This window comes from Aegilops tauschii, chromosome 3 (assembly GCF_002575655.3).
Source record: "Aegilops tauschii subsp. strangulata cultivar AL8/78 chromosome 3, Aet v6.0, whole genome shotgun sequence".
NCBI lineage: Eukaryota > Viridiplantae > Streptophyta > Magnoliopsida > Poales > Poaceae > Aegilops > Aegilops tauschii.
The window spans coordinates 410,290,471-410,318,404 of record NC_053037.3 but is presented as its reverse complement, the minus strand read 5'-3'; the positions used below and the strand labels follow the sequence as shown (position 1 = coordinate 410,318,404).

General features: G+C 51.3%; 2 protein-coding genes across 2 annotated transcripts; one reads left to right on the top strand and one right to left on the bottom strand.

Moving 5' to 3' along the window:
• Positions 1-5,500: 5,500 nt before the first annotated feature.
• On the top strand, positions 5,501-6,749 carry LOC141042986 (uncharacterized). The gene is made up of 2 exons (XM_073511901.1): positions 5,501-5,652; positions 6,299-6,749. The coding sequence occupies exons 1-2, from the start codon at positions 5,501-5,503 to the stop codon at positions 6,747-6,749; spliced, it is 603 nt and encodes a 200-aa protein (XP_073368002.1).
• Positions 6,750-8,241: 1,492 nt separating this feature from the next.
• On the bottom strand, positions 8,242-20,217 carry LOC109752939 (protein TIC 22-like, chloroplastic). The gene is made up of 7 exons (XM_020311862.4): positions 19,689-20,217; positions 18,881-18,955; positions 17,477-17,536; positions 9,124-9,183; positions 8,969-9,049; positions 8,857-8,892; positions 8,242-8,435 (listed from the first exon to the last, which is right to left on the bottom strand). The coding sequence occupies exons 1-7, from the start codon at positions 20,142-20,144 to the stop codon at positions 8,343-8,345; spliced, it is 861 nt and encodes a 286-aa protein (XP_020167451.1). The 5' UTR covers positions 20,145-20,217; the 3' UTR covers positions 8,242-8,342.
• Positions 20,218-27,934: the final 7,717 nt, after the last annotated feature.

Below are 27,934 nucleotides of genomic sequence, written 5' to 3'. Positions count from 1 at the left end.
CACCATAAACCGCCACCAGAGCCCAATTAAACCCATCAGCTTTCGACCTAACCCGAAACTTAACCGCGAAGTCTCCCATCACTACACTTCGGACTTCCAGCGGATCGCATCTCACTCCAAGTAAGAACCCACCCGATCTTCCTCTCGGAGGCAGGCAGTGCCAATCGAAATCGACACCTCCCGATAAAGTATTGAGAAACTGGGGCGCAAAATTATCTCTACCAGTTTCTGAGAGAGCAATAAAATCCAATCTATGCTCGATAGACGCATCTACAAGAAACCTTCTTTTAGCCAAGTCTTTCAGACCTCTGCTATTCCAAAAGATCCCTTTCATATTTCATCATGAATTTTTTTAGTAGTACGGATCCTAGCACTCCTACGTACCGCTGAAGCCGGGCAGATCTTCCGCTTCCACTTGCGTTTGGGTTTGCTTTAATCCTCCACCCGGTCCTCACAACCGGGCTTAGTGGATCGAACTACTGCAGCCTCTAAAGTGTCATCCTCTTCCTCTGACTCAGGAATGGATGGTGCAAGATCCGCACAAAAATTATCGAGCACCCTGACCCCCAACACATGAATGTCTGCATCATTCATGGGTTTTACCGCTGCTAAGTTTCGAATCGTTTCTAAGGCGCGTTCCGCTTCCAAATCTAGGAGATCATTAACAGAGTTGGAAATTTCACTATCATTGCTACCTAGTGAAACTCCTAATTGATGTGCATTATTAATAATCTCATTATTAGAAAAATGCATAATAGAATTAGAAATGTTGACCGACATACCAGTAGTGACCTCAATGTCACAAAGCTTGGCCGCCCTAATGGCGCACCGCTGCTGCATGTCATCAACCTCCGGGTGATCCTGGAGAAGATAGCTCATCCGTCGCCCCGCAGAGACCGGATCCGGGATCCCTCCAAAGGCGATGACCTCCTCCCGAGTGACCCCACTCGGAGTGAAGCCACCAGCCTCACCCCCAGCACACAGCGAATCTGCACCCCTCGAAGAATCAGCCGGAGCTGCCGGAGGAAGCGGCGGGGAGCTCCCCGACCCCACTAACGTCTGCCTCGAAACGAGGCCCTGGGCCGCCGGTGCGCCGGGAGAGGGGAGCGCGAGGGCCGCCTACCCGAGCACTCCTCCCGCCCCAACCCTCTAGCTAGATGGGGTCACCGGCGCCACAGGGGATGCGACCTCCCTAGCCGCCAGAGGGGAAGAGGGGGTCGAGGCCACCTGCCCCGGACCGCCTCCCCTACGCCCAGCCGCCGTCTGCATCTCTCGCGCCACGAGAGGAGGAGAAGAAGTCGAGGCCACCTGCCCCGGACTCCCTCCCCTAGGAAGAGCCTCCAAAGTGGACGTCGTCTCCCGGATTGAGACCGCGGGGAGAGTGGGAGAGAGAGGAGCCACCTGCTCAGACTCCACCTCCCCTCCCCAAACCGAAGCCGTCACCGAGAAACTCCTCACCAAGCCTCCGAGCACGGGACAATCAGCAGCATCAACCTCCAAGGCAGGAAGCGTGCGCTCAAACACATCATCGGACTCCACCCGGTCACTCCAGAGTCTGGGAGGGGCAGAGGCTGGCTCAAACGACCCAAACCTCAGAGAACTCATAGGCACCGAGGAGGATGGTGCCGTCCCGTCCCCGGGCCCGTCCCCGGGCGTCTGAGTAACGGGGCCCGATCCGTTGGACACCTCTCGTCCAGCATCGTCAACCGGTGCCTCCTTAGCACCCGTGTTGTCATCACCCTCGTGCATATCTACATCAGTCCCATTGATAGCCTCAGCAAAGAGATCTGCATCCTCAAACTCAATCTCTAGGTTGAAAATCTGTCCCCCATACGTCCACTTGACCACATCAGGGACGAACTCAATGTCCAGAACACTCACCAATAGTCGGGCCACCCCATGAGCGCGGGTAAAGGCCATATCCACTCTCTCAGGTTTCCCAACCATAATACCCAAGCTAGCCACGACCCGAGCATCCTGCATCGGCTCGGAGGGAGCCCCGGAAAATCGTAACCAAACCTGAGTAAGGGGCTTGCCCTGTGGCTCAACCTTCTTCCACTTGTGGAACTCCAGAATGCATTTTGTGCCAGGTACACTGCATAGCCCAAAACTCAGCAGTCTCTGCAAATCTTCCACAGAGGGGAAGTCAACCTTGAACATGTTGGCCTCAATACTGACAAGCTCCCACTGGAAGTCACCTGGAGCTAACTCCTGAAGCCTCTGCACAATCTGAGCCTCAGAGACATCTCCTTGGGTAACTTTCACAACCCAAGTGGTCAAACTCTGGGTCTCCACAGGAATCTCTCTCGCAGCCGGAGACTCAAAGAACATCAACTCAGCACAATATACTCCATACATTGTAAGAGTCGGAACCTGATCACGCAAAAACGGGCAATCCCCCGTAACATGTGCTGGCTTACCACACGAATCACAAAGCTCCGCCACGCACTCAGCAATGAAGTGGCCCTTCTCACCACAACAATAGCACAACATCTTCTCCTTCTTACGCGCCCACTTGGACGCTCTCTCCGAGTCTGACCTGTCTGCCGCCTCAGCTGTAGCCACAATCCCAGGTACCTCAGCGTTGGCCAGCGCCGTCACGACGTCCATAGCCTGGCTAGACAAATCTGGCGTTTGACCGGAATCGGCTGCCAGGACAGAGGTCGTCTGCTCGACAACAACAGGTGGAGGGGGCTGCCTGTTACGGTACCGACCTCGACCACCACGAGGACCCCGGTAGCCACCTCGCTGCCGGTAGTCAGGGCCAGATGCCCCCTCAACAAAACCACTCGGAGGGCCGAGAAAAGGTCTCTTAGCAGAACCATCACTCTGCCAAGCATATCCGCGACCACCTCCCGTCGACGACGAACCACGGTGTTGGCCTTCCCCATATGCATTGTGACCATCGTCCCCCCACTGTCTCCAGGGAGGTTCATTAGACCCACCAACAACCGCGTTTTGATGCGACTGCGCTGGGCCAGGCCATTTTTGCGCCGGCCTCATGATGTAGTGAGGCGGTGGCGCAGGTCGATGCGACCTAGTTGACCGAAGTTGGCCTCGGACCTTGCGCTCCGCCCCGCCCCGTAGCAGCATTCACCGCCGTGCTCGGCGCCGTCGGCCGGGGACCAACAGGCCCGCCCCGACCCGCTGCTGGCACTGGTGGCCTAGACGCTGTCGGCTGGGAACCAGAAGGCGTCCCACTCCGACCCGCAGCGGGCGCCGGTGGCCGAGTCCCGGGGTAGCCACCTCCTCGGCCCACAGCGGCTTGCGTAAAGGCCACCGGAGGTTTAGGGCCACCAGGAGCCGTGGCGCCACGCCCAGCGCCCACAGTCGGCGACGGCGCAACCCCGGCGCGGCCACTCGCAGCCACCGTCGGAGGTTTCTTCGCTGGTGGTGCCCCCGCCCCTAGGCCCGCCATCGCAACGAGGGGCCTGATCCGTTTCGCTCGTCCAGAGCCGCAGGAAGGGAAAACCGGCGTCCCGTGCCGACGAACCCTAGCTAGCGGCACAGAAACGTACGTAGGGACATGATCGATCAAAACTCTGCATGTGTCGGTGCACGCAAACTTGATGGGTTTCGGAATAGCCTGGGCCTCATACCCAGCTATCTCCGGCCCAACCAATTGCGGCCTAGTGTCTGTCAGATTCGGCCCATCGCGGCCCAAGAGAAATTTCAAGCGAAACTCCCGAGCCGCCCTGATCCCGATCCCCGGGATCGCCGGCGTGCGTGCCGCGGCCGGCGCCGGCGCCAGTCCGGCCACTTTCCGGTGCGCATGCTTCCTCTTCTTAACCGTAATCCATGACTTCAGACGGATCAAATCGAAGAGCGTAAGGTTCGGAAGACTTACCTTAGGCAGGGGGCCCTTCCATGGCCTGATCGCCGTCGCCACCGTTCTCCGGTGAACAACGCGACGGACCATCTCCTTCCTCTCTCCTGCGTGAAGTCCAACCCTAGCCGGATCGTCGGGAGGCAAGACCTTGTCGACCGTCATGGCCACTTGGTCTTCGTCATAGCCGAAGTGGAAGAACTCGCAGATGAGATCCGACGGCGTCGGCGACAGCGGTGAGGCCGCCGGAGCATCCCCGTCACCGTCCGCATCGTCTTCATCAGAGTCGGCCAGAGCCCAGAACCAGCCGCCGACGCGCTGATGAACCCCAGGAGATGGGGGCGGCGCCCCCGCAATCGCCGCTCCAGTCGCCCCGGAGTCGCCCTCATCGCCGCTCAGTGCGCTCATTTCATATGATAGTTGACTACAATGTGTGACTTGTGTTGCGAATCAATCTCCCCTTGCGAGGTCATAGCCTCCCCCTATTTATATGGCCATCTGGGGACCTTCACGGAGACTCTCATTGGCTGAACATAACATTGCGTAGGCTGGCCTAAGAGCATCTCCAATAGCTTGTCTACATAGCTGTCTATACTCGTTTTCCACGACGTGAGCCCAAAACAGGCGTCCAGCAGCTTGTCTATATGGTCGTCCAAATATACCCATCCTCTAAATCGACCTTGACAATGTCGACGCTTGGACAATATGAAGGCGTCGTCTAAACTCAGCTGCAGTCATGATTTATTCCTCTCTCCAGCGACGGCCCACCTGTCATGGTCCCTGTATATAGACGTTCTGATGCAAAACTGAACGTGTATATGAGAGAATTTTTTTAAACCATTGTCTATATAAATATATAGACATTTAAATATACACATGCTTGGAGATGCTCTAAGCTTGTACCGACGAGGCATGGTCGCCTGCGCCACGCGCATACGTGCTCTGGCTCTTGATGATGGCTCCCAGGGTATCGTCGCATGCGCCACACGCGTACGTGCTCGTGATGATGGCTCCCAGGGTAGCGTATTGCACCACAGATATTCACTTGCTTCTCTCATACAGTGTGGTCAGTGCCAAGGTACCGGCCCTGTAGTAACGTACCGGGGAGGTGGCCGCTCATGGCCACCGTGGATGACCGTGGCCGAGGGAAGGTCAAGCATCTCTAGCTAGATCCCGTATAATGTCCCGACCCATAAAATAATCGTCAAAATATGGGTCTGCGCGAAAAATATTGCCCGGTCAGATGCTATAAATGCATCGGATCCGTAAAAAAATTTGAGGGGCGCGGTAAAATCACATCTCCAGCCCGCGAAAACGCAGGTTTCCCCCTCGACCCGACGGTGCCCCGTATCCCAGAAAAGCGGTTAGCGGGAGCGACATTTCAACCCGCGCCCATTCCCCACCCCCTTCCGCGGCCGCCCGACATTGGTTCCGCCCGTTCACCGCCGGCGATTCCGGCCAAATCTGCGGACGGAATCACGCCGCGGGGGCACCCCTAACCCTGTTCCACCTAGCCGCTTCACCGGCTCCCCGAATCCGCCGAGCGGAGCCGCCCCTAGTCGCCGTCACCGCCGCAAAGCCACCGCCCCCGAGCAGCCGGTGAGTATTTGTGCTTGTGCTTTGGGATGCGCTATGCATAGTTGGTTCATGCGGCGTTCGTATTTGTGAATTTAGATGGATTTGAGCCCTCGCGTCAAGTTCCTGCTCGAGGATTCGTCCGATTGGGACGACTCGGATGTTGAGACGCTGCTCGAGAACCATCGGCAGCAGATGTTGGTGATGGCCCTCGCCGTGAAGGAGCACGAAGATGAGAACCGAAAGAGACGGCAAGGATCGACCATTGGCCGTCTTTGCATTCCTCGAAATCGCCATCTCGGAAACAAGATGTTGATGCAAGACTACTTCGCCGACAATCCAACATATCCGCTGCACCTCTTCCGGAGAAGGCACCGAATGCGCCGATCCCTCTTTGTGAAAATACTACAAGCTTGCGAGACCAATTGTCGGTATTTTTCTCAAAGAAGAAATGCCGCGGGCTTAAAGGGATTTAGTGCATATCAAAAAATCTCGACAGCTATGCGCGTAATAGCATACGGCATTCCGACTGACTATGTCGATGAGTATCTTCACATTGGTGAAGATACTACAATTGAGTCAATGCGTAGGTTTGCCAAAGTGATCATCCGTGTCTTCGGTCCTGAATATCTTCGGACACCCAATGAGAAGACACAAAAAAATTAATGGCATCAAGTGAGAGAAGAGGTTGGCCTGGCAATGCTAGGAAGCATTGATTGTATGCATTGGACTTGAAAAACTGCCCGAAGGCATGGCAGGGAATGTATTGTGGCAAGTCTCGTGATGCAACATAGAGGTCGTAGCATCCGAAGATTTATGAATTTGTCATTGCTTTTTTGGTGTGCCCGGTACTCTCAATGGTATCAATATGTTGCAACGGTCTCATTTGTTTGCTAGGCTTGATTGTGGTGATGCTCCTGCTTGCAACTACACTATTAATGTGCATGAATACACAAAGGGGTACTATCTTGCGGATGGTATCTATCCTTCTTGGTGCACATTTGTCAAGAGCATCAAAGACCCCAAAACTAGGAAACAATGTGAATTTGCAAGGGCACAAGAGGTTGCCCGAAAAGATATTGAAAGAGCATTCGGGGTTTTGCAATCTAGGTTTGCCATTGTTCGTGGTCCTGCTCGTTTTTGGGACAAGCGATCCTTGAAAAACATCATGACATGTTGTGTTATTCTTCACAATATGATTCTCAAAGATGAGAAAGGCATGAACTTGGAGTTCTTCTACGACAATATGGGTAGCCGTGTCAAACCAGCTAGAGACCCTAACCGTATTAAAGCATTTCTTCAGACCTACCGGGAGATTGAAAATGCAAACACCCACTTTCAGCTTTAGGAGGATCTCATTAAACACCATTGGCAAAGGGCTGGGCAGTAACATATTCCATTTTGCATTCATTTCAGTTCATTCATGTGTGATTTGTATTCAGGACAAGTTTTGTATTGAATAATTTACTTTGCTTCAGTGATTTCAATAATTATTGTAATTTGAATGATTGTTGTATTGTAATATTGACATTTCATCTTATATTAAATTAATAATTTTGAATATGTGGCATATGTGTCAAATTCAGATAAAAATCCATCCGTTCTGCGGACCGCTGCGGGCGCCGACCAAGTAAACCGAAGCTGTAAAAAAAAATATCCGCGGGTTTATGATTCCCGGGATGATGATTCCCACGAGGGCCTATACAATTCAGGGTGTCCGGGGATGTCCTCCCCGGGAGCGTTAACCCGGAGAGCTGCCGCACCGCGGGGCCACGGTCAAGTGCCTGGCCGCCGCCCGTGGTACCCCGGTTTATGATGAGTACAACTATCCATGATGTTTGAGATACATGTATGCTACTCTCTCCGGTCCAAAATATTTGAAGTTCTAGTTTCATTCTAAGTAAAAAAATAGGTTCAACCAAGTCTATAGGAAAATATATCAACATCTACAACACCAAATTAGTTTCACTATATTATTGTAAAGTATATTTTCATACTATATATATTTGATGTTGTGGATATTAAAAAAAGTTTGACTTAGGACAAACCTAGAACTTCAAATATTTTGGAACAGATGAAGTACCTCCTTGTGCTTTGTGAGGATTCATCATTTCCCTTGTTACTTGTCTGTAATTCTTTGTTACTACTCCCTCCTTCCCATAATATAAGAACGATAATGTAAAAAACGTTATTATATTATGGGACGGAGGGAGTAGATTATTGTATATAACATACTACATAGTTTTTAATTCGAGAATGGAATGGATCTTTCATTCTACTCTCTCCGTCCAGAAATACTTGTCAGAGAAATGGATGTATCTAGACGTATTTTAGTTCTATATACATCTACTTTTATCTATTTCTGTGACAAGTAATTCCGGACGGAGGGAGTATCATCTACCAGCGTTTCAAATGAGGAAACCTGAATTCATGATTATTTATTCAGATAGAAGTTTGTATATCATAATTACTGTTCATTATACTCCCTCCTATCCATATTAATTATCAATTGTTGCTGATTTAGTACAACATGGATCGGAGGGAGTATTAAATTGACTGCACAAAGGAGTCTTGTGCAACTGGCCTAGCTAGATCCATTCACATCATTCACGGTGAACACCTGGGAAACATTGCCTCTGCAAAGTTGCTGACGCCAAACTCGTGAGCGACGCACAGTACATACAGAATTTCGATATTATGCATAGAAGAAACAAGGGATGACGATCGATTTACTTTCTGGTCTACTTTCGATGAGGTTTGTTCACCTTCTGGTCTACTTTGCGGAACGTATTGCTAACGCAGGGAATGGCAACCTTGAAAATGAGTCACACATCAGGTCATGGTGTCAAGGGCATGAACATATATACTATCAATCTACCATATCCATGTTTAACTATTTTCAAGACAATACCAGCTGACCACCCTCAATGTACAGAAATATCTACTTGTTGAGGTGTGATGGCTCTGAGCCAATAGCTATGTCGAAACCTGGAGGAACAAAAACGGCATCATCCCATTTTGAGGAGGAGCTATCCTGCAAGCATATACCATTGATTTTGGTAAGGTTATAATATGACATCTAAGGGAAGTAGGGAACCGAATGAATCAAGGTTTCATAAGTGGAGCATTAAACAGCTTCCATATGCAAGATTCTGGAGGAAAAAGGGCCCAGAAATGATACGAGATAAGGAAATATTCCAATGATGTCACAAAACTAGTCTAGCAATGTGATCACATATAATTACGAAATTTTCATGTTAATTTCGTGCCTAAACTATGGTCAATTGCATTCATGCACCACAATAGGTGATTGCAGTGCATATGATATGTTGTTTTCTAGTCTAAGACTACGCTCCAAACCTCTCTAGCTACAGTATTTGTCATGCCCCTTCCATCTAAACAAGGATATGGTTAACTCAACAATATGCTGAAACAATGTTACGGTATTTGTGTACCTTCATTGATGTGATGATATCCTCCAAAGAACAAACCTGAAGAAGCAAATGAGTCAACAAATGTGAAGTCAAAATTCGTCATTCATAATAAACAAACAAATAAATGTGGCACCTGTGTGTCACCAATCCTAACAGCAGGGATAGGATTTTGCTGGTCACTAGATGCTCGGTGCAGTGACTTGTCTAAGTCCTCCTAGACAAGTTTAAAAGTTTAAAGTAAGAAAATGTGATAATCAGGTGTGCGAAGGGGAATATGATAATCCTGACCTTTCTGAAGAAAACTGGACGATATCTCTTGTTATCATTCCTCAGAACAAGGCTCCTTGACTGAAAAGCAGGTCAGCAAGTAGGTCAATTGTCTTAATGATGGAATTCTTACGAGAAAGGAGTTAATATGAAGCAAGACAGTATTGAGCATTAACTAGCTTCTTTACCGAGTGATGCGACAAAATGTAGTAGTTGATCGCTCAGTTTAAATAGGACGACATAGTCAAAGATGGTGGTGACATGGTGGCACATAAATGTGCTGATGATGGTGGGGGACTGGAGTATGATGGCACAAGGGGCACAAAGGGGGTGTGCATAATGGCAGAGGCTGTTTCTTACACAAAGCTCAAGGCAGTTCTTTACACGAGGGTGGAGAAGGTGGCAAGTGCCATGGACACTGTTGACATATGATGCCTGAAGAAATCAGTTTGCAGGAATCCATATAGGGTAAGAAGACCACCTGATCCTCCCTGCCCCTGTGGAGCGGCTGCCGACCAGGCACCGTTGCGCCACTTGGATCCAGGAAACACCTCGATCAGGCCTAGGGACACCCTTACCCAACCATGTTCATCACAATACAATCTTAACCCCTAACAAAATGTAAACATAGCTTAGGTACTACATCATTTGAAAATAGTGGAGGATTGCTCGCCCGCTTCAACGCGGAGCGGGAGTTGGCTGGCGACAGTTTTAGCAGGAGTTGGCTGGCGACATGGCTGTGCAGGTGCATCCATCGCCTGATGTGCACGAGGGCTCGAGGTCGACGCGACGGCGCCGTGGGAGCTCGTCAAGTCCCATCACCCGTGCCGCCCGGCTTTGCCAGACCTTGCCTTCAAGCCGCTTTCCCCCCTGCCAGACTGGATTCGCGGCCTCTGCTTCCACTGCCTTAAGCCGAGGCACAAGGCCAAGACCTGCCGCAACAGAGTGACCTGCAGGCACTGCTTTCTCTCTGGCCACTGCGCGAGGAAATGCAGTAACAAGCCAGTGCCCCATCTCCTCCCTGGTGCTCGCCCTAAGATGCAGCCAAGCCAACCATGACCGGTCGTGCGGCCCACTGCCGCTCCTCTGCTTCCGACAGGCGCCAGTTGCCACTCCACCTCGACAAGCGCCTCCCTGCGCCATGGCTTGGAGTGGCGACCACTCTGCGAGGCCGGTGGAGGTCTTCACTGTTGTGCATGTAACGCCGGCAATAATGCAGGAGCCGGCCGTCCTCGACTCCAACGCGGTGGTCATGTGGTTCGACCGCGAGCTGCACGCCGGCAAGAAGGACGTCTCGGCCATTCTCTGCAAGGCCAACGGAGCACTGCGAATCGATGTCACCGTCACCAACCACCAACCCGAAGCTTTTTTGGTGCATTTTGTCCATCAACACCACTATGCCAAGGTGGCATCGCAACAGGAGCTTTAGCTTCGGGTCTGCCGCCTCAAGGCGCATGGGCAAAATGTCGACCTCAACCACCACGTCAAGCTTTGGGATGAGGTTGCCTCTCCATGCCTGGGACGAGCACACCATGGTGAAGGCCATCCAAGCTCAAGACCGAGGCCGAAGTGCTCGGCCTTTGGGCATGGATGACGTGCCCCAGCAGGGTCCCCAGGGTGAATTGGATCACCCTTCCGGCGAGGAACAACGGCGAGCCTATCTATGGTCGCCGCGGGCTGGAGCATTGGGTGCTTCTCCACTTAGCAATCCATGAAGACTCATCAAGCGGGAGCATCGTTTCCACCCCATACAACTGACGCTGCCATATTGTCGATGGGGAGACTCAGACCGCATGACTGTCGCGAGCGCATCTCGCAGACCGTGCAGCACTACCGCCGTGACCAGGCCGACGGCCACCGCCGCGGTGACCGCAACAATCAAGGTCGTGTCTAGTCGAGTACAAGTGGAGGCGGATGGGAGGATCACATCCATCGCAGCCTCTCCAGGGCGCCCCGCGAGGGAAGGCAGGAGCGCAGGGCGTGACGAGTGCAAGACCGTGACGGGGGACGTCGTCGCAATGGACAGGGAGTGGAGCAATGATACGTCTCCAACTATTTTTTTTCATGCTATTATATTACCAATCTTGTACGCTTTATATGTAATTTTATATCATTTTTGTGGACTAACCTATTAACCTAGTGCCCAGTGCCAGTTTTTATTTTTTTGGCTATTTTTTTTGTTTTGCAGAAAAACCATACCAAACAAAGTAAATTTTACGGTGATTTTTTTTGGACAAGAGACCCTAGAAGCTTCGGGGAGAAACAAGAGGACACACAAGGCCACCACAAGCTGAAGGGGCGCCATCAGCACTTGTGGGACCCTCAAGCCTCCGTTTGACCTAATTTCAGCGCTTAAATTCCCTAAAATCCAAAAAAACAGAGCAAGGCCCAAAACAATTTTATCGCCGCCGCAACTTCCGCGATCCCATCTTGAGACCTTTTTCGGTACTCTGCCGGAGGGGGAAACCATTGGGGAGGCAATCTTCATCAACCTTGCTGCCTCCATGATGATGTGAGAGTAGTTCCCACAGGACCTACGGATCCATAGCATAGCTAGATTTTGATCTTCAGTACAATGATCTCTTCGGAGGTCTATTCGATGTAATTCTCGCGGTGTGTTTGTTGGGATCCGATGAATTGTGGGTTTATGATCAGATTATTCACTGAAAGTAATTGAGTCTTTTCTGAGATTTATTGTGTGTGATTTTATAGCCTTGTATTTCTCTCCGATCTATCCGTCTTCTTTGGCCAAGTAGATTGATTTATCTTCAGTGGGAGAGGTGCTTGGTGGTAGGTCCAATCTTGCGATGTCCTTATTCTGTGACAGGAGGAGTCGCAAGGCACGTATTGTATTGTTGTTACTAAGGGTAAACCGACGGGATTCGAACACATTATTTGATCTTACTTTGTCTACACTATGTCAGCATGCTCAAAGCATTACTCTATTTGTTATGAACTTAATACCATACGATGCATGCTGGATAGCGGTCGAGGGGTGGAGTAATAGTAGTAGATGTAGATGGATTTCGGTCCACTTGTCTCGATGCCTATATATTGATCATGCCATGAAGAATCATCATAACTATGCGTTATTCTATCAATTGCCCAACAGTAATGTGTTTACCCACCATTGCTATGCTTATGAGAGATGCCTCTAGTGAACCTATGGCCCCTAGGTCTATTCACTTTATATTTACTAAAACCCTAAAAATACTTGCTACAATTTATTTACTTCTATTTTCTATTTTATTTTATCTATCTACCACTATCAGATTTAATCCTTGCAATTGCTCGAGTACAAGGGGATTGACAACTCTCTTGCCTTCGTTGGGTGCAAGCATTTGCTTTGTGTGTGTGTGCAGGTACCTCTTATCTTGTTTGTGTGGCGTCTTCTACTGGTTCGATAAACCTTGGTTCTTAACTGAGAAATATACTTTTTGCTACTACACTACATCACCCTTCCTCTTCAGGGAAAACTCAACGCCTATCACAAGTAGCAAGCAGCAACCGCAGCAGGCTCCAGCTCGAGCAGTGGGGTGGGCACTTGTCTGGCAGAGCACGCACGGGTCTCGCTGCCCGTGCACGGCCGCAACCCGTCCAGGCAACCCTCCCCTGCAGCTGAAAGGCAACGGGAGCAGGACGCCCTTACCCTGCCAGTCTCACCGCCACTGTCGCTGACCTCTGTCCTCCAAGCTCACCATGTTCCAAGCGCGGGGAGGTGGCGATTGTGGCTCATGTTCGCATGCCGTCAGCCTGGCCCTCATCGACCTATGCTCACCATCTAGGTTGTTGCGGCCTCTAATCGATCTATCACCATTGCGCCCACCGAGCTTCGAGGCGTCGCCCACACCACCCCTTCTCTGCACAGCCATTCTACGACGCACGCCATCCGCACCATGCATCAACAAGAGGCTGCCTGACGTGCCAGTCGTTCCTACGGGGCACCGATGGCATCTTCGGCACAGCAAGGTGAAGTTCTAGTTTGCCGCACTTGGGCACTGTGAAGGATGGCCAGGATGTTCTGGGGCAGTGCTGGAGGCTCTTGAGGAGCGGTTCAAGGATCAGCTCCCTAAAGATGTGGTTGACGCAATGAGACCCCTATCAAGCTTGATGATGCCCTATTTAACAACATAGAAGAGGCACTGGTCAGCCGTGCTGGGCCTGATGGACTTGACCATGTCGACGGTGGGGCTCCGATGGATGCCTGAGACCCTGGATCCCTCTAATCCATGTAGTGATCTGCATTTATCAATGTATCAAAAACTTCCAAGGGCTGTATGTGCTCCTGGTGCACTGTTGGGGTCTTTTAGACTAAGGTGTAGTTCATGTGTTTGCATTCATAATTGGGCGGGTTTGGGCCATTGGTTGTAGGTCATGTTCGTGTAATGGCGCCATGTGTGTTTGTATCATGTACTGTCCAAGGGTGAAGATGTTTCCTTATGATGGAACAACCTACAAATGTGCTTAGTTGGCATGTGAGGGGTCTCAACTGCCCAGACCGTCGCACCACCATCCACGAGACTGTGGCCGCTTCAACCTGTCAAATTGTGTTTGCAAGAAACAAAGCTTGAGAATGTTGACATGTTCACGACGCTTTTCCTTGGAGGTAATAGGCTGCGGAATTTTGCTCAAAGGCCATCGATCGATACCCGTGGAAGTATACTAATGCTCTGCGACGTTACTAACGTTGTGGCCACCGCCTACAGTCTTTCGGCTTCGATCCATGTCAAGCATTCTGATGTCCGCTTCCGCCTCACCACCGTGTACGGGCCAACTACATCCTCCCTCAAAGAGGGCTTCTTCGCCGAGTTGCTTGGCCAAAAGCCCCGGACTTTGTGGCTGGCTCTGGGTGATTTCAACCAAATCTACCGTGCTAGGGACAAAAAATTGCAGAATGTCAATACAAGGCGAATAAACCGGTTTCAGGCAACTTTGCAAAGCTGTGACCTTAAGGAAATCCACCTTCAGAACAGGCGCTTCACTTGGTCAAATGAGCAATCGAACCCAACTTTGTGCAAACTTGACTCTTATTTTTGCAATGCGGAGTGGGACATCTAGTTCAGCACACATATTCTTCATGCCCTATCCTCGCCGCTATCCGACCACTACCCCCTCTTACTTGCCGATGATAAAGGACCTTAGAAACCCCGCAGATTCAAGTTCGAGAATTTTTGGGCTTCCCTCCCGGGCTTCCAGGATGTCATCTCGACGGATTGGAATGAGCAGACTGTGCACGCCGATCCCTTCCATGTGTTGCACCACAAGTTGAATACAACCAGCAACCGCCTCTTTACTTGGAGTAAGGGATTGTTTTCTAGGGAAAAGCTCCACCACGCGACACTCCTTGTTATCCTGCGCTTGGACATTGCCCAAGAGTCCAAGCATCTCTCTGTTATGGAGGATGACATACGGCCCAAGCTCAAGCGAAGGATCATTGGGTTGGCGGTGTTGGAGTGTGCCCGCAAAAAGCTATGTGCTAGGCTATGCAACCTTAAGGAGGGGGATGCGAATACCAAAAAAAATCATCAGCGGGTTAACTCAAGGAGAAAGAATCACATTCATAGGCTCAAGCTGGGTTGGGTGACGGATCATGAGCAAAAGGAGCAACTTGTCCAGGAGCACTTCTCCAATGTGATGGGCAAGGGGACACCGAGATCCATGGACTTCAATTGGGAGGAGCTCAATTTGGAGCCGCATGACTTATATTGCCTTGGGGATCCCATAATCGAGGATGGGGTGCGCGATGCCAGTAACCAAATGCCTGGAGACAAGGCTCCCGGACCGGATGGCTTTACGGCCTATTTTTTAAACGATGTTGGAGCACCATCAGAATGGACATCATGAGGGTGGTCTCCTCCTTTGCCAGCCATCGCACAACCAACCTTCACTGCTAAACACCGCAAATGTCGTGCTCCTGCTGAAAAAAGATAGGGCTGAGGAGATCTCTCATTACCGCCCTATTAGCCTCGTCCATGCCATCGGTAAGATAATTGCGAGGATCCTAGTCATCCGTCTCGCTCCCCAGATGCACAAACTTGTATCAAATGCCCAAAGTGCCTTCATCAAGATGAGAAGTATTCATGATAACTTAATGTATGTTCGCAATCTTGCGCGACGCCTCCACACGAGGAAAACGCCGTCCCTTCTCTTCAAGCTTGATATTCGGAAGGCGTTTGACTCGATCAAGTGGGACATCCTTGACCTTCTCCAGTGGCGTGGCTTCCCGCCTAACTGGATTGCCGCCCTCCTCAGCACTTCGTCCTCGTGCATTCTATTGAATGGAGTGGCCGGCAAGCCCATCCCTCACGGTCGGGGGCTCCGTCAAGGGGACCCGCTTTCCCCCTTTTTGTTTGTCATAGCCATTGACCCACTTCACAAGATTCTCGAGTTGGCAACGGGTAAAGGCTTGTTCCACAAGATTCATGGCCGATGCGTGGTTTTGGGGACCTCCCTCTATGCGGACGATGCTGTGGTATTCATGGCACCCGTTAGAAAAGAGATTGACAACCTCGCCATCATCTTGCATTTATTCGGCGATGTCACTGACATATCCACAAAGTTCCAGAAGAGCTCAGTGGTTCCTGTTCGTTGCGGGCACATCAACTTGGCAAGCATCCTCCACCCCCTACCCGTGGCTCAGGCTTCTTTCCCTTTGAAATACTTGGGGCTGCCTCTTTTGGTGTGGCAGGTGAGAAAGGTGATTTTCAATACCTGGAAGACAAGGCGGCTTCCAAGTTGACCACTTGGGATGGGCAAAACATCACTGCTATTGGTCGTTGTGCCCTGGTGAAGTCGGTGCTCTCTTCGCAACTCATCTTCTCCATCCATCGCTCATCTTGCCCCTGTCCACGTTGCACAACATCAACAAAACTGAGAGAGCCTTTCTTTGGGAGGGTACGAACAAAACCACTGGTGTTAAGTGCAAGGTGAATTGGAATGCGGTATACCAACCTAAGGACCTTTGTGGCCTTCGTGTGCTAAACACGGAGAAGTTTGCTCAGGCTCTCCGACTGCGGTGGTTGTGGTTTGTATGGAAAGACCCAACCAAGCTTTGGGTGGGCATGGGAAACCCTTGCGACGAGTTGGACTCCACCTTGTTCTATGCCTCATCAGCCATCTTTGTTGGTAATGGCGCAAGGATGCCTTTCTGGGATGCGCCATGGGTGCATGACCGCAAGCCAAAGGACATTGCGCCTCTCATCTACTCCCTTCGTTCCAAAATAGATGACTCAACTTTGAACTAACTTTAGTACAAAGTTGGGTCATCTATTTTGGAACGGAGGGAGTACAAGGCATCCAAAAGAAAAAACTGGAAGGTCCGTGAAGCTCTTAACAACGATGCTTGGGTCTCCAAGATTAGCATCTCGTCATCCTTTTCGCTGAATCACCTACGTGAGTTTGTGACCCTTTGGACAACTACCTGTGGATTCCATCTTGACGACAATGCCGAGGATGAGATTGTCTAGAAACACACCGCTAGCGGGCAATATACGACCGAGTCGGCTTATAAAGCATAATTCCATGGTACTATTCAATTCCCAATGGGATACACTGTGTGGAAGGCTTGGGCACCACCCAAGGTAAAGTTCTTCGTTTGGTTGGTTATTCAAAACAAGGTATCGACGGCGGATAGATTGGAGAAGCGTGGATGGCCTAACTGTGGCCTCTGCCCTCTTTGAAAGTGGGAGCAAGAGTCTGTGGACCACCTCTTCTACAAATGCCGCTTCTCCATCCGGCTATGGGGATTGCTAAAAGACTGGTTCCAACTTGTACACATCGATACTTCCTTGTGGCACCTATCCGGCTCCATCAAAGATTGGTGGGTGGGCCTCTCTGACAATTCGATCCGCAATAGGAAAGCGATGGCCTCGCTCACCATGTTCGTCGCCTAGACCATTTGGAGCGAGAGGAATGCACGTGTGTTCCGTCAAGAAGAGTGCTCCGCTGACGGTGCTTCTCACCAATATCAAGAAGGAGGCCAAGCTCTGGATCACCGCAGGTGGTATAAAATTGGGTCAAATGATGCCGCGAGAGTAGTGTCTAACTGTTGTTTCGGGGTGTTGTGGCACTATCCGTGTTGTAGCGCAGACTAAACTCTATTCCTCTTCTTATTTAATGAATGAGGCAAATCTTTTGCCTCTTTAAACAAAACTAATGACTAAACCCAAATATTGTTGGCTGCTGTTTGGTAAAAAGAAATACTGAGATTAAATCTCAACATGCATGTGTGCACCTAAGAAGAAACAAGAATCAATACACACAATACTTTGATTTTGTCCATCCTTGGACAGTGGCTCCTTACTTTGATACTACTCAACAAATTCTACCATGTACATGAATTCAGAACTATAAAAATAGATGAGGATATTCAAACCTGGAAAACAGGAACTCCTGGAAATCCCTCATTCAAAAATTCCCCTCCATCTTGCATCAACTGCAAGATAAAAATGCTAAACTGTTAATTTATTGCAAGAGTGGTTAACTATCATCACAATAGAAACGCTCCAAAATACGAGGGTGAATCAAAATATATCAGCCCAAATCGTTAAAAAAAAGACGTGCACCAGTGCATGTAGTCTCAATTAGAGATAGAAAAATAGAACAACAAAGTGGTTCAATTCCTTTAAAAAGGAGATGTGAAATGAACACACCTTGACTTCACAATGGCTCCACAGTTCTCACTAACTGATGAAATGTTATTATTTCCTATAAGGCCTCTATCTTTTATGCTACTCCCTCCGTAAAGAAATATAAGAGCATTTAGATCACTACTTTAGTGATCTAAACGTTCTTATATTTCTTTACAGAGGGAGTACTTATTGTCACATAAGTCTGGTAGCACTTGCACAAAACAAGGAGAGAAACAATGGAGGCGTAAAGCAGCAGAGATGGAATGAACGACAGAACATGCCTTGTCAGTCATATGGTCTCACAATGTTGTCTAGAAATCTATGAAATCCGTTGTCATTTTGTTAGTTGAGAAACTAGCTATCAACCACCCAGTAAAGCACATGGAAATTAATCAAGGTCGCGCATAAGCTGCTGGATCAAGAAATCAGTACCGAACATTGAACATGTAAACATACCGTTATTTAACTTAGCCATGCTGCAGATGCTATGGATTTGATCTGTCGGATAATAACTAGAGCAGGTAAACTATTTGAAGTCCTACAAAAAATTGGTCTTGCGGTACAGATACTCAGCTGAATATAAGGACCAAGCCCCTTCCCCATTTGAACATTGCAAAACAACTAAAGTGACAGGTTTACCGGTATCCCAGGGAGTTATGCGGATATGTGCTCTCGATATCTTATAGAAAACCGATTAAGAGGGGCCAATGTGAAGTGTTAAGATGGGTTTATATGGCATCTTGGCGCACTTAAATTCTCAAAGAAATTGTTAAATTGGAGCACTGAAGCATATCTTGTGCTACAGGGAAACTGTTGCAAACAGTGAATAATTGAATGCAATGTAAAATGGAAGCACAGATGGTTGGGTTTTCTTTCCAATGAGTATATACATAAATAAAAAGTTAAAACAAGAAAACTGATGACAACTTACAAGGCCAAGTATTTATGTATAATCACAACAAGATCAGGTGACCAAAACAATACCAGTTGCAATTTTCTAAAACTCCACTAAGAATATCATCATGGGTCAACCAACATTTCGCATTATTACATAAGGGAAATATATAATATGATCCGGTAACATCAATAAGAAGATCAAATTTGCTAATAAATCACATGCACTACCATCTATTTCGAACAAATGTTACCTTAATTGCATTAGCCACCTGAGAAGGATCAGGAAGAAATCTAAATGCCACACCATCAGACTTCAGTTGGATAACCTGAAAACGAAATCATATATCATATGTAAATAAGATGCTCCAAAAATAGGTACACATGGAAGACAACGCGGAATCAGGAGTACATGATTTCCAAAAGATAAATGAATACTAATGACACCTGAATGGGCTTTCTAGTAAACAAGTAGCATCTTCTAAACTAGAAACATTTATAAATCTTGCAAATCCAGGATTTCATATGAAATGCGACCTCATTTAAATACAAGCAATCAACTTGAATCGGGACCTTAACTACTACTACTCCGTCCCCTTATGTAAGACGTTTTCAAAAGCCGCTTGCAAAAACGTCTTACATTATGGGATGGAGGGAGTAATTAAAAACCTTCCAGAAAAACTAATTCATGAGTGCAGAACCCGTTCATGAGTGCCACCACAACAAAGCCCTCAAGATATACATGACTGGTGATTTCCAAGAAATATATTCCCACTTAAGGCTTGGAGAATGACATTAAACGATCAGGCAGCTTTAAGTGAACAAATGAAAGTGATGCCCTGACTAAATGACAGATGAAACCCCATTTTAGATATATCAAATTCGCACCCTGCCATGACTTCCATGAGACACGATTACTGTTCCAAATTTAATTGGCATGCTAGTCGCTGGACATACAGGATGGTTACAGCGCCAAGGCTACTTAGAGAACACGCCATTAGAGCATCGCATTCGAGGATTCCGTCGAGCAAGACCTATGGAAACCAAATGCAAGCGCCTGACCTTGTTGAGCGCAACAGGTACCACGGTGGAGCCAGCGCGCATATCGTCGTCCATTTGTGCGAGGAGCATATCGGCGTCCTCCCTCCGGAAGCAGAGCATCCCGAGCGCTGGTGGATGCCTCGCGCTTCCGCCCACACCGCCGGCCACATCCCCTCCCCCGCCCCTGTGGGTTTTCGACACGAGCATAAATTCCTGCGCGGAGTTAGCGAGGGCGTACACGGGCACCCCGGCGAGCCGGTCCTCGATCTCGGCGACTGGCAGCGCCGCCGACGAAGATGGGGAGGGGATGCGAGCCCATGGCGGCGCAATGGCCCGTGGGAGGGGGAGGGAGGATAGGAAGGAGGTGAGGTGGGTCTGGATGGGGAGGAAGGGGTTTGGATTGTTGGGCTTGCTCAGGCTAGGGTTTGGGGTCGAGGTGGAGGCAGCTTTGTTGAGCCATGGGAAATCGAAAGGCATGGCGGTGGCCGGTGGGGAGATGGAGAGGAGCGAAGAGGTGAGCACGGACAAGACGACGAGTCGACGAGCACAAGGGTTTTGGAGAGAATTATCTGGTCGTCCCACCGTCAAGATGCAGGTGGCAAGGTGAAATGTCTTCACATGTTTTTTTTTCTTTTCTTTTAAACTTCCAACCTATATTTATTACTCGCCTTTGGCACGAAAATTAGCACAAGACTAGTCACAAATTAGAGTCATGAACCATGGTTACAGAAAGTTATCTCCGCGATATCCTTTAACAAACGTGGTTGGTTGATTCACAATTAGAACGGTTAGCTTACAATGACCGTTTAAGACATAATATCGGGAGATGATTGCTACCACTTCTTAGATTTTAGGATTATTTGAAAAACTTTAGGCGTCTAAGATTTTGAAAAGGGGAAAGTATATATGATCTATCATGTCATGGCACCATAAAGAATATCAGAAGTAACAAAAATTATAACTAGGCTTATGAACCACCCAGCGACGACTATAAGCACTAGAGCGAGTTGAAGCCGCGCCATCATCAAACCAGTCGGGAAGTCGTAGTGCTAAAAACACACACACACACACACCCTCCCCAGGATCAGTGCAGCAGAACATCAACCGTCGTGGATGAATAGGAGCGTAAATCGGAAGGATCAAACCTATAAACACACGAACAAAGAAGAATGAAAATCATATCCAAACAGATCTACCGAAGACTCGCACCTATTGAAATCCCGCGAGATCAAACGGGGACACACCCCCACACGTACTCTGACGATGGTAGATGCACCACCAGAACAAGGATTGGATGTGGGAGACATTATTCTCACTAGGAACATCGCCGCCGTCACATAACCCCACGCTGAACCAAACAAGAATAAGGGGGTCCCTCCCATCGGTGAGGGGTCAGGTTCCTCCGGACCACCAATGTCCAAAGGCCACTAAATATGGGGCGGACCAGCCGCAACGCGAACAGGAATAGGGAAAACCTAATCGCCTAGTAGTCACCTCGTAGGAAAGTTCATATGGGTTGTTTTCGCATTCAGTATTTTGATGCCTTCCGGTGAAGGGAGATTAATTAAGGATCTGCTAGACCAAAAAAATTGAGCTTAGCCCCGAAAAACTCTACATAGGCTCATTGTGGCGGGGATGCTATAAGAGCATCTACAGACCCGAACCCCCATAGCCGCCCCAAAGGCCCGGACGCAAAAAACGCCACCCAACCGGGCGCCCCATAGCCGGCCCAAACGCCCGGACTGACTGGCACTCCCCATATCTGGCCCATATCTTGGGTGGATATGGGAAGGCACGGGCACGTCCGCCACGTAGGACTGACCGCTAGGGTCCGCGGCAATTCGGTCATATCTACCTCACCTCTCCTTGCCCTAACAACACTCTTGTCTACCATGTTCGCCCTCCTCCGCATTGCCGCCATCGGACTTCCACCGGTATTGGTGCTCCGCCACCATCCCCAACGCAGGGCTTCACCACCGGACGGCCTAACGCATGCTGCTGCCGATCAGGACGCCACCGGAAAAGGTTGCCACCACCGGACGGCGTTGTCGGATTTCGGGTTCCGGCAAAACCCTTAAGGTTCGAACACTGGGGTGCGCGCGAAGATCTCCCCCTCACCGATCACGCCCTCACACACTTTGCGATCTCTAGGCTAGGCACGGCGAACTCACAACACACGAGGACACAAGATTTATACTGGTTCGGGCCACCGTTGTGGTGTAATACCCTGCTCCAGTGTGGTGGTGGTGGATTGCCTCTTGGGCTGAGGATGAACAGTACAAGAGGATGAACAGCCTCCTGAGGAGAGGTGCTCTTGTGCTTGTTGAACTTGTGGGTGTGAGGATGGCCCATCGAACCGCCCTTCCTAACGTGGTGGCTAGTCCTATTTTATAGAGGTCCTGATCCTCTTCCCAAATATTGAGTGGGAAGGGATCCCACAACGGCCAAGTTTGAAGGGGGACAGCTAGTACAGTTTATCCTCACAAAAGTAGTCTTCGCCTGCCAAAGGCTCTGGCGGTGACACCGTGTTGGGCTCCACGGTGACCTCCATCTTGCCGTCATGCTGGTCTTGGTCTCGTTGCACCGATATGGAAACCTTTACCCGATGCCTCGGAACTCCTCGCCTGCGCTTGCCTCCTTAGCACCAAAGAGGAAACAAGGACACTGTGCGCGCTGGCGCCCGCCTGGTCTCGATCGTCATGGCTTGCATCATTGGAACCTTGCGAGGTTTGCCTTGCCTTGATCTCTCCGCCCCTCGCGAGCTAGCCTGGTGAGACCGCTCCAGAGGGGGTCTTGTGTCGCCCGCCTCGCGAGGCTTGGCCCCTCGCGAGGGTCTTGAGTGCTCGCTGGTGAAGATGGGCCGTACGGGCCCGCTTGTGGAGCCACGCCGTGGGCCGCAGGCAGGCAAGTCTGGGGACCCCCGTTCCCAGAACGCCGACAGTAGCCCCCGGGCCCAAGGCGCGCTCGGACTTGGCTTCGAGGCGAAGCCAAAGGGCAAGTGCGGAGCGCCGCGGGCCCCAATAGCCTGCGGCCTTAGTCGACACGTGGCGGTTGATTGGACGTGGGCCTCTCCGCTTCCCCACGCCGCCTCGGCAACCGCCCGACTTGACGAGTCCCTGCTGCATGCAAAGAAAAACCATCATTGCCTGTGATCGTGGGGGGTGCTGGTTGCCTTCTCCTGCTATAAATGGGGAGGGGGGCTGAGCCCCCATCGCCCATCTCTTCCCATTCCGCTCGCTTCTCCCCTTTGCTCCATTGCTAGTAGCGACACCAATGGCGCCGCCGAAGAGGTTTTCCGCCGCGGAGAAGGGGAAAAGCCCGTCTGGAGGGGCCCGGCTCGCCGATGCCCAAGCGTGGACGCGGCCGTCCCCGCAAGCACGCCGCGACCCCCGCCGCGGCCCCCCGCATCCGCGGCGGCGCCGCTTTGCGCAGTGGGGGTCGCCCTGGTTGTGGCAGCCCTGTCGGTGAAGAGAGACGTGCCGTGGTCGCGCGGCCTCCCCGGCCGCGCTTCCACTCAGCGGAGGTGCTGCCGGAGTTCGTCGTCTGGTCGGAAAACCCAGCGGCAACTGGCTTCAGCTCCCACGCTTCTTCGCCGACGAGCTGCCGGCCGTCGGTCCAGGCGGGCTCTGGCTGCAGGCGGACGGCTGCTGCAGCAAGGCTTCCTGGGTCGCGGTCGAGGTCTCCGTCGCGGGCAACATAGCCATGGCTCGTGACTGGCAAACGTTTGCCCGCGCGCGAGGCCTAGGCAGGCGGTGCACCCTCCACTTCAAGTACGACGGCGACGCGACCCTCTACGTGAGGGTGTTTGGGGGAGACGGTCGCTGCGCCGGGTGCTGCCCCGAGATCAACGATGGTGACGAGGTGCTCGGTCTTGGCGATGGTCGTGACGAGGATGAAGGCAAGCCCGCCCCTGGTGCCGACCACGTCTCGTCCAACTACGGCAGCTCTTCCTCCGACGATAGCTCCAGCAGCGGCTATGACCAGCCGCCGCGCTCGCTTTGAAGGTGGCAGCGGGTCGTCTCGCCACCGCGCCCCAGTGAAGCATGAGGAAGGATCTGGCTAAGCTCGAGAGAGCGTCATGGGCCCGCCCCGCAAACTGCCGCAGGGGCACGCGCCGCTTTTGTTTCATTCTTTCTTTCCTTCCTGTATTAAGAGAGAAACCAGTATGGGGCCCCGGAGGGGCGTGCAACAAACTATGATTTCCCGGTTATTATGTTATGTTTATCGTTTCTGTATTGTGTCGCAGCATAAATGTCTTATATAGGTACGTAGGAGTAACTTAGCTTGACGTGCTTGAAGTAGTCTCTGCCTTACGAGGCTCGCATTCCTCAGTACCTGGCCAGGCTTTTTGGGAACTGCAAAAAAATTTAGTTAGGGAATTCCGAGCCCTGATCGCTGGCGCCGCCACCAGCCATGACTCAACGCCTCGCATCGCGGTACCCGTGGGGCACGGATTAGGGGAGGAGCGCCAGCTTGCTCCTCGAACGAGGGTGCTTCGCGAAAAAACAAGACGCTCATGAGGGCATCTGTCCAGCCCCCTCGCGAGGGACGCGAGAGAGAGTGCAGGCCAAACAGAGAAATGAAGGCAGAACAGAGGCAGAAAGCGATAGGGCGAGACCAGCAAGAGAACACTAGAAAGCAAATTTCGATTAAAGAGGGGCGAGCCAATTGCGGAAAGCAAATGAAAAGCCGCGTCCGGCAACTAGTCTAGTCTTCTTGTCTTCTCGCCAGCGCGGAGCTAAGTGCTTCCACTAGGACGTGGGAGGGAGCCCCCGAGGCCCGAGGGGGGCACTCCTGAGACTCCGGGGCGTGCACAACCCCACTCATTATTACGTGAGAGTGTCACGAGCAGAGACCTTCACAGGCACTGGGCCTTCTTCACAGGCGTTGGGCCTTCCTTCAGGGGTAGAACTTCCGGAGGTGCTGGATGTTCCAGGCGTTCTGGATGGGTACCCCGTCCTACATCTCCAGGCGTGCGGCGCCAGGCCTGGAGACGTGGACGACCTTGAACGGGCCCTCCCACATGGGCGAGAGCTTATGCAGCCCTTCCCTGGAGAGCACCCGCCTTAGGACGAGGTCACCCACCTCGAGCGTCCTGGAGCGGATGTTGCGGCAGTGGTACGGCCGCAACGCCTGCTGATATCTTGCCGCTTGTAGCGTGGCTTCACGGTGGCGTTCCTCCCCCAGCACGGGGTCCATCCCCCGCATGGCGTCCTGCTGCGCCTCATCAAACGCCAGGACACGCGCGGAGCGATGTTTGACCTCGTGAGGGAGAACCGCTTCTGCTCCGTAGACGAGGAAGAATGGGGTCTCACCCATTGGCTTGGTGGCGGTGGTGCGGATGGACCATAGCACGGACTGGAGCTCATCGTGCCAGCCCCTGCTGTAGGCCTCGAGCTTCTTCTTGAAGGTCCTGGTCTTGAGGCCCCTCAGGACCTCTGCGTTGGCGCGTTCGGCCTGACCGTTGCTCCTGGGGTGCGCCACCGAAGCGTAGAAGATCTGCGTTCCAAGGTTAGCACAATATGTCTTTAAGAGATTACTAGTGAACTGCGAGCCATTATCGGTGATGATGCGGTTGGGGACCCCAAAACGGCTCACGAGACCCTTGATGAACTTGACCGCGGAGCCAGCTGGGATGGTGCGGACGACTTCTACCTCCGCCCATTTGGTGAATTTTTTGACGGCGAGGTAGAGGTATCGGTAGCCCCCAGGCGCTCAAGGGAATGGCCATGAGAGTGGGATGGTCTGGAGGCCCTGAGCCGACTGATGAATCTGCTTGGCGTGGAACTGGCAGGCCTCGCAGGACCTCACCAGCTCAGTCGCGTCATTGAGTGCCGTGGGCCAGTAGAGTCCGCTGCGGAACACCTTGCCGACGAGGGTTCGCGACGACGAGTGGTGCCCGCAGTCTCCTCCGTGTATGTCGGCCAGCAACTATCTTCCTTGCTCCCTGGAGATGCAACACAAGGAAACATCATTTGGTCGCTTCCTGTATAACTCACCGTCCCGGATGCAGTATGCCGTGGCTTGTCGGGCCACACGCTCCATGTCCTCCTCCTCTTCCGGCAGCGTCCCTTTCATCAGGTATTCCTTGAATTCATTGATCCAGCACCCCTCTTGAGGTTCGAGCACCAAGAGCAAGCGCGCTCCCGAGGTCGGGCCGCAGGCCGGGGCTCCTGAGGCAGGTGGTTGAGGGAGCTCCTCCCGAGGTAGCGCTGTTCTTGAGAGTGGCGGTGCTGCTGATGGTTTGAAGAGCCGCTCCTCAAAGACACCGGGCTCTTGGGGTAGCCGCTTGGATGCCCTTCTGGCGATGTCGCCGGCTTCCTTGTTGGTGCCACGGGCACATGCTGCAACTCCAGACCCGAGAACTGCTTCTTCATCTTGCACACCTCCATGAGGTATGCCTCCATGTGCTCGTCCTTTGGCTCATATACTTTGTTGGAGAAGTTAACAAGGAGCTGCGAGTCGCCCTTGATGGTGAGACGCCTCACCCCCAGGGCCACCGCAGCCCTGAGGCCAGCTATGAGGCCCTCGTACTCTGCTATGTTATTGGAGACCTTCTGAAAGATCGTGGATGTCGCCTAGAGGGGGGGTGAATAGGCGCTTTAAAATAATTACGGTTTAGGCTTGAACAAATGCGGAATAAACCTAGCGGTTAATTTGACAAGCACAAAACCTACAACAACTAGGCTCACCTATGTGCACTAACAACTTATGCTAAGCAAGATAAACAACTAAGTGATAGCAAGATATATGACAAGAAACAATATGGCTATCACAAAGTAAAGTGCGTAAGTAAAGGGTTCGGTTAAGAGATAACCGAGGCACGTGGAGACGACGATGTATCCCGAAGTTCACACCCTTGCGGATGCTAATCTCCGTTTGGAGCGGTGTGGAGGCACAATGCTCCCCAAGAAGCCACTAGGGCCACCGTAATCTCCTCACGCCCTCGCACAATGCAAGATGCCGTGATTCCACTAAGGGACCCTTGAGGGCGGTCACCGAACCCGTACAAATGGCAACCCTTGGAGGCGGTCACCGAACCCGTCAAATTGCTCGGGGCGATCTCCACAACCTAATTGGAGACCCCGACGCTTGCCCGGAGCTTTACACCACAATGATTGAGCTCCGAACACCACCAACCGTCTAGGGCGCCCAAGCACCCAAGAGGAACAAGCTCAAGGGCACCAAGCACCCAAGAGTAATAAGCTTCTCAACTTGTAACTTCCACGTATCACCGTGGAGAACTCAAACCGATGCACCAAATGCAATGGCAAGGGCACACGGAGTGCCCAAGTCCTTCTCTCTCAAATCCCACCGAAGCAACTAATGCTAGGGAAGAAAATGAGAGGAAGAACAAGAAGGAGAACACCAAGAACTCCAAGATCTAGATCCAAGGGGTTCCCCTCACATAGAGGAGAAAGTGATTGGTGGAAATGTGGATCTAGATCTCCTCTCTCTTTTCCCTCAAAAACTAGCAAGAATCCATGGAGGGATTGAGAGTTAGCAAGCTCGAAGAAGGACAACAATGGGGGAAGAACACGAGCTCAAGAGATAAGGTTCAATGGGGAAGAAGACCCCCTTTTATAGAAGGGGAAAAATCCAACCGTTATGTGCTCAGCCCGCACACGAGCGGTACTACCGCTCCACGAGCGGTACTACCGCTCTGGCGGAAGAAGCAGGGAAAAGGAGCAACCAAACATGAACCTTGGGGCGGTAGTGCCGCTTATAAGCGGTACTACCGCGCACCCCAGCGGTACTACCGCCGAAGGAGCAGAACACGGGACCAAAAATGCAGTAGCGGTACTACCGCCCGACCGGAGCGGTACTACCGCTTATAGGCGGTACTACCGCCCATCAGGGCGGTACTACCGCTTATAGGTGGAACTGCCGTGCCTTACTGCCGTGCAACTACTGCAAAACTCGACACGAAAAATGCAAGACCCAAAATCGAGGCGGTACCAGCGCGGAACCGTAGCCGTACTACCGCTTATGGCCATAGGCGGTACTACCGCTTTGGACAGCGGTACTACCGCTTGGGGCGATAAGCGGTACTGCCGCTCTGGCCGCGGTACTACCGCTAGGAAGCCAAAACTGCCATAACTTCTGCATATGAGCTCTGAATTGAGCAAACTCAAGCTTGTTGGATTGAGAAAGACGAGTAGCATCAAAACAGCGACTGGTTATAGTAAGAAGAGGCAGGGGAGGTATGCCAAAAAAATAGAGGAGTGAAACCTCCAACCGAGAAGAACCGGCATAACCTCCAACAT

Bases quoted from the DNA above. Each gene is read 5' to 3' on its own strand.
- LOC141042986 (XM_073511901.1), top strand. From the start codon at position 5,501: ATGGATTTGAGCCCTCGCGTCAAGTTCCTGCTCGAGGATTCGTCCGAT. The intron at 5,653-6,298 runs GCAAGGATCGAC...TTTGTTTGCTAG, and splicing joins GATGAGAACCGAAAGAGACG to GCTTGATTGTGGTGATGCTC.
- LOC109752939 (XM_020311862.4), bottom strand. From the start codon at position 20,144: ATGCCTTTCGATTTCCCATGGCTCAACAAAGCTGCCTCCACCTCGACC. The intron at 17,537-18,880 runs GTAACATTTGTT...TTTATCTTGCAG, and splicing joins AGGTGGCTAATGCAATTAAG to TTGATGCAAGATGGAGGGGA. The intron at 9,184-17,476 runs GTTTGAATATCC...CCTGCTTTTCAG, and splicing joins CAGGAGTTCCTGTTTTCCAG to TCAAGGAGCCTTGTTCTGAG.